Below are 6703 nucleotides of genomic sequence, written 5' to 3' on the forward strand. Positions count from 1 at the left end.
GGTCCCACTGTGGGGCCAGGAGGAGCAGGAGGAGAGTGCTGGGATCCCTCTCCTCCTGCTAGGGTCTGGCTTGCTGGGGCTGGGTGCTGGTGGAGCAGCAGGACTCTGCCACTGGACCTCACCAAGAGGGTGTCTGACCTATAAACTCTGAGCACCCTCATCCTGCGGTGCTGGGTCTGGCAGTAATGACCAGCCACTCACTGTGCACCCTTCTCAGCCCTGTCCGAGAGCCTGGTCCTGCTGCCGCAATGGCTTTGCCTAGTGCCAACGTTAGAAAAACACATTGTGTTCAGCACCAGGGATGCTGTGCCTAACTCATGTGGGACTTGGTTTGCTGCTCCGTTCAGACCTGGTCCCTGCTCTGGCAGTCAGTGCAGTGAAAGGTTGTTCCTTCCCATCAGCACAGAGGCATGAGGTGTGAAACGCTGGCAAGGGAAGCCTGTGGGAAGTGTGGGAGCAGCCCTGTGTCATGGGCACCGTGGCAGTCCCACAGGACTCCTCTGGGACACCAGATGTGACGAGCGCACCAGGCAGAGTGCTGGCACCTCAGGGTGCAGGACAGGGAGCCAAGCAGGGGCAGCGAGTAGGGCTGGTGGGTCACCCCAGAGCTGCAGGACAGGGCTGCAGCAGACGGATTCGTAGCCATTCAGTGACTCACGGTGATTGATGAGGATGATAATGGTCATTTCTGTCTTTCCTAGACTTTTGGGGCGTATTTCTTGTAAACTCTATGGTTTGTTCCAGTTCTCTTTAATCCCCATGCATAATGGGACTGGAAGATGGTCTCATCTTCAACCTGCTGTTTGATTGCAGTGCCTGTGGGATAGACATAAACATCTGGCAATAGGTGATAGCAATTGAAAACCTCCATGTGTGAGGGGTTCTGCTGCTCTGCTTGTTCTAAAGAAAAGTCTACCATTCATATTAATTAAACTCATGTGGTCATTGTGTTTAAATTAGAGACAGCTTAACTCTGCAACATTAGTGCATTCTCAAATGCCAAGTAATGGGTTTGACTGGGGCATTGTGACCATTAAAGTGATAAAATAGTTACATTTTACACCCTGTGTGCTTGCTCTTGAGGGCAATGTAACCCAAGCAGATGCCTGAAGATGCCCTGGTTCTAACCAGGGCAGAGGTCCAGCTCGAGAGTAGTTGTGGATGGGGATGTCTTGTGTCTGGGGACATCTGGCAGGCCCCTGGTCTCTGAGGCCCTGAAGCTCAGGGCTGATGTGCAGGCAAGGTGACCCTTCTTCCTCTCAGCCATCGTGGGTTGCTCTCTGTGATTTTACTGCCTGGTGTGGAAAAACGGAGTCTGGGTGGGAGTGGTGCAAAGGACATAAACAGAAGAGGCTGTTTCTTTTTTAGATAAACAGAAGATGCTGTTTCTTTTTTAGAAAGCCCTTTTAACTTCCCTTGGGAAATACAGAGACCAAAAAAGAAATGAAGCCTCAAAATTAGAATGGCCACTTCCTATTGCAAAAGTAACAAAAAAACCTCAGCCACCCCCAAAAAAATCCCTCCCTAGATTTCTCTGGAAGATCACGTTCTTCTCAAGCGGCTGTGTGCACAGAAGCTAGCTATTAAAATAGTACATTGTCAGAGGCAGTGAGTATTTGTCCAACCTCCAGTAGTCTGATGCCAAAGGCACTGTCAAACATGATAAAAACAAATGCTCTCATGGCTCAGCGAGGAGCTGCTCTCTGCAGACAGCACCAGCACCTGGGCATGGAGATAGCTTCAAAGGTTTTCTGCTGAGGTATTTGTTTTAATCATGCATTTTAAAAACACCCAATGAAAATGCTTTATATGTCATAATTGGACATAAATGTGTCTAATGTTCTGTGAAAGTGCTAAAATATTAATAGCTTCTTGTGGTTTAGGGAGGTTTATTTTTATATTTTTGATTTTTTTACTCTAATCATTTTCTAAACACTGAAGCTGAGTGTTTTGTCCACAGTGCATATATATAAGCAGCTTAGAAGGACGATACGTCCCTGTGTTTGATCTGATTCTCTGCTAATAGTGTAGGAATGGTTAGACCTGCGTAGCTGAGGGTTCATCTCGTGCAGCTTTCGCTTCTTTGGCAGAGAGGAGTGTCCCTTGGGAATGCATTGGGTGTAAAATCTGCTGTTTCCACTGGAGTAACTCTGCAGCAGGATGTTTCCTTTTATTCAGAGTGTGGAAAAGCCTTATGAAGGAGGAAATTCTCTATCCTTTCTGTTCTGCAAAACCAGAGGTTGCCAACAGTTTGAGGCAGAAAAAGTGCTGAGAAACTCCTTGATCAGAGTAACATTGGTACATCTTTTGTCAGAGTGCAGTACTGCAACATTTCCTTAATGCTTCAGAACAGAGGATATCAATAAACCCTGACAGGGTGTTCCCCATTGCGGATCATGGGGGTGCTGGGGTAGGGCAGTTCTGGGATGCCAGGGGATGCTAGCCCAGTGCTGCACCCCAGCTTCACCCCAGGCAGCAAAGACTTGTTCCAGCAGATGCAAACCTGCCCTTGGAGCATCACCCACCTGCAGGTCTGCTCCTTGAGAGGCTTCTCAAGAACAGAGAAACCCAGGTTTTAGCCATGAGATGGTGTCTTTTTGGACAAGCACCAGAGGAGGAGAAATTACGTCAGAAATTTATTTATTCTTGTTAAATTTGCTGGCACATGCTTTCTCTTACACCTTTTCCTAAACCTTTTCTCAGAGCATACATGTTGTGTTAAAGAGGGCTGGTACAAACAATGTCTGGTTGGAGAAGCAGGGCTTTGGTGGGTTAAACGTTTGCTGTGTTAGTTGTTTTCTGTGCTGCCTTTCAGCTTGTGTTCTGGGCATGTTCTTTACAGTGAATATATGGTACTGCTCCGCTCTGGGTGCCAATGTGGCTTTATTTCTGCTAGTGTGTTCCCATGTGTTTGACAGCCCTCCCCATGCACCCGGGCAGCCCCGCTGTAAGGGTGAACTGGAAAGCAGCAGCAATGTGTCCGCTGCCTGGGAGAGAGGACACAGCTCCTGGGGACGGGAAGCCCAGGCTGTGAAGGGCCTCGCAACTCGCATGGGGTGGCTGCTGCTGGGCACGCTGCCTGCCCAAGGGGGCCTGCTGAGGTTGTCTTATTCCTGCAAAGCTGCTGGAGGCTGGTACCTTACTGCCAGCAGCACCAGGATGCTCTTGCCTCCTGGAGATCATGAAAGCCCTGCTGCTGGTCACTGCTTTGGGACTGCACAAGTGTCTTGTGGTAACTTCTTAGCATGGTTGCTGGGCCAGATGGATGCTGTCATTGGGCATCCCATGCCGGTAGAATGAGCCCTGACAGCCAACAATCCTGACACAGCTAGTGCTTGCTGTGCATGTGCCCTCAAGAAGGTGCAGCACAGCCCTTCTTTTGCCACTGCGGAACTGTACCTAGAGCTACAAGCTGGCACCCTGCATGGAGAGGGAGTGTGCTGCTTCCCCAGTAATTGAGGGAACCAGAAGTAGTAATGGTCACAGCTGCTATCACTATCGCTTCTCTTCCTGTTAATGGAGAGAAACTGAAGTCTTGGAGGTACTGCTTGCAGAGAGGCATCATGTCAGCACTGCAATAGCTTAAGAACATTTCCTGGCCTGTTCCAGGGTGCTGCTCAGAGCCAGGGGTTTGCTAGTGCTCTCCTAAAGCAGCAGTAACAACAGCCACAAAATCATGGTAATTTTAACGCTGGTCAAAGTTCTGGTTTAAAAGAAGCAAACCATGGCAAGGTCAAAAAGGTGCTACTTACAGAAAACATATATCCCATATTTTCCCTGTGTAAATGTGTTTCTGCATGCCTTGCTGTGTGTCGGGGTGTCTGGACTTGGTGCCAGAGTCTATGCTGCCAGATCTGGTCAGTGTTGGGTAAGTTAATGCACCACAGCATCTCTGGCCAGCCGGGGGTTCCAGGAACAAGGCACCCATTCTTTCTGCGGGTCCTTCTGTAGTGCTACACCCCTGCTGCTGCCATCCGCCTCAAAGCTGAATTGTCCCTTTTGGGCATCAGGCACCCACCAAGGATCTGGCTGGCCCTGGCCCACCCCTCAGGGGCAGCAGTGCTGCCTTTCCTTCTGTGCAGGCTGCAGGCAGGTACCTTGCATTAGGCATTGAGTATCAGATTAAATCAGCTCTCTAAACGAGAATACACATGGCCTACAGTGACTTTTACTGTTTGAACAGGGCTGTAGTCATGCTTTCACACCAGTACAGATGCCTATGAATAAAAGTGCCCAGGTTAGTGGGGCTGAAGGGTTAAGGCACTAGTGCCCTGTCATCAGTAATACAATACCAAGAAAAGGCAAACTGTATGGGTCTTGCTGGCTGTAGACTTTTAATATAATTGATTTATTCACAAAGTTGGGTGTGAAGGCTGCTGCTGTACAAAGAAGGAAGCTTAGCTGGGAAGGAAGGAAACTAAAAAGGGAAAAAAGCAAACATGGCACATCACTGGCTGCTGATAGGTCTTACGCTGGAAACTATGAATGTGAACAGAACAAGCTTCTGGTTTTGTTGTTCTGGAACAAACTGCGTCACCTCAGGTTGTTTCAAGCGTCGCACTCCAGAAAGCATTCCTGTCATAAATCTGGAAGTAGACACCAAGTTGGTGTGCCTAGCTTGGGGCTGAGCTGCTTTTCCTCCTGGGCTGCCAGTTTTACATGTGAGTGCCAGACTGCCTCTCTAGAGGTGCCCACTGTGTTTTGTGTGCCAACCATTCAGTTTCCTCTGCAGGAGACACTTGCACTGGGAGAGGCAGATGAGGAAAACCATTAAGGGCTGTGGTCCTGGGTCTTGGGGGGTGGCAGAGGGCAGCACCATGATGTGGTCACACAGGGAACCCCACCAGAGCTGGCCTTGGCTTCACATGGATGGTCTGTAGGCAGCTGGGAGCTGCAACCCCCAGCAAGCAAGGATGAATTTAGAACGCGGTGTTTAGTTTGCATTTATGTACTGCAGCTGCAGTTTTGCATTCACTAAGGTAAGTGAAGTGGTACTGGGGTGGCAGGGAGCGAGGCCAGGCATGGTGGGACCATACTTCTCCTGCGGCAGTCCTGCTGTCCGCACTGCCATGGATTGATGCAAATGATGTGGGACCTCAGAGCAGGACCATAAAAAATCTGCATTCTCAACACAGTGACCTTTTCTCTCACGTGTACACCTCAGGAAGGCAAGTGCTGGATTTGTGCCCAGCCACTGCTCTGTGCTGGTGTTTTTTCACTTCTGTGCAAATCTCTGAAACCATGCAGGTTGAAATCCCTGCCATGGAGAAAAGCTTGGCCTCAATGAAGGTGGAAGCAAATACAGAAACCATAAATTTCTCTTGATTCTGGAACAATGAGCTTTACTGATGGGAAGATTTTTTTGTTGGTTTGGTTTTCCCCTTAGCAGCAGCACCAGCATGTCCAGCTGGTGTGGAAGCTGGTGATGGCTGGCTGAGCTGGGCTGGGGATGCCGGCTGTCATTAACTCTTGTTAGCTACCATGCTCTGCCTGCTGTGCCCCAGTCTCACAGTGCTGCTGGCACCCAAGGAGCGGGTGCAGGACTGAGGGCAGGCTCTGCTGCCTGCTCCCTGCCTGCTGCTGTTGAAGCAGTGCCTTGATGAGGCTGACCCCACTGAGTGCTTCCCTATGGCAGGTCAGCTTCGGCTGCAGTGAAAGTCCGGATTCTGCTCCTTGTCCTCTCACTCTCTGTTTTGTCTCTTTGCACAGAAGCCGGGGCTGATCCGCAGGATTCCTGCCCTCCTCTGCTCCCTGAAAACGTTGCAACCGATGTTCTTACTCGGCAGAAAACAATACGATTCCAACTCACTGAAGATTAATGTGTTGCACCACGCTCACCCTACTGAAACCTTTACTTGAAGCTGCAGCCAAAGCCAAGAGGCCGTCGAGGTTGGCTGCGTCCAATAAACTGTCTTCCCCCTTTCACAGATTGCCCATCTCCCATCTGCCACATTAAGTCTAAATACCTTTTTTCTGGTGTCCAAGGTTTTTATAAAACTTAAAAATTATGATGAAAAATCTGGTGGCAACAGCTGCAGTCCTGAGTCATGTTAAATGTCGCCAGTGGTGAGTTCACAAACTGTAAACATGGTAGCTTATATCACCTGAGCAAATAAATGTTTTACTACGATGGCGTGGGCATGTTGGTTGATCTGGAGGGTTCTACCTGGCAGCAGGCATGCCCGTCCGTGCACAGTGCTGCTTCTCTGCACAAAAGGGCCCTGTGCTGCCTGTGTTCTGCATGCCCAGCAGTGCTGAGTGGAGTCAGGCTGGGCACTGCAGCAGTGGGGTACCTGCATCTGTACAGTGTGGGGGCTCTGCTCTGCTCAGTGAGCAGCACTGAACTGTGCTGGCCACAACCTGCAGCCGCCAGTGCTTCCTGCCCAGGGCATCTGACTGCGTCAGGCACTAGTGCTGCAGGAGTGCCACCCCGCTTTGACCTGTGGTGCTGGATGACAGCTTGGCACAGAAAGGGAAAACCCAGTCTGCCACTGCCTATGGCTGGTACAGCCACGGGGCTGCTGGCCCCACAAAACCTCCTCTCTTGCAGCCAGGCTGCCCCTCTCCAGGCCAGGTGGGGAACGTGGAGTATGGCACCATGACCTCCTGGAGCACTGGGTGCCGGGAGTGCTGTGAAACAGGCCAAACGTGGAGCATGGCATGCTGCAAGCTCTTGTGCAACACCAGCCCTAACATGGGAAAG

The 6703-nt window shown here is 50.3% G+C and overlaps 1 protein-coding gene across 1 annotated transcript in view; it reads left to right on the forward strand.

Annotated features, from left to right (window-relative positions):
- The window catches only part of LRFN5 (leucine rich repeat and fibronectin type III domain containing 5), a 52549-nt gene extending 46419 nt beyond the window's left edge, over positions 1-6130 (forward strand). Inside the window, exon 4 of the mRNA XM_034062455.1 lies at positions 5710-6130. Within this exon, the coding sequence (XP_033918346.1) occupies positions 5710-5819 (110 nt within the window). The 3' untranslated portion in view covers positions 5820-6130. The remainder of the gene's footprint in view (positions 1-5709) is intronic.
- The last annotated feature ends 573 nt before the right edge of the window (positions 6131-6703 follow it).

The sequence above is a fragment of the Melopsittacus undulatus genome, chromosome 4 (genome assembly GCF_012275295.1).
Source record: "Melopsittacus undulatus isolate bMelUnd1 chromosome 4, bMelUnd1.mat.Z, whole genome shotgun sequence".
In the NCBI taxonomy this organism is placed as follows: domain Eukaryota; kingdom Metazoa; phylum Chordata; class Aves; order Psittaciformes; family Psittaculidae; genus Melopsittacus; species Melopsittacus undulatus.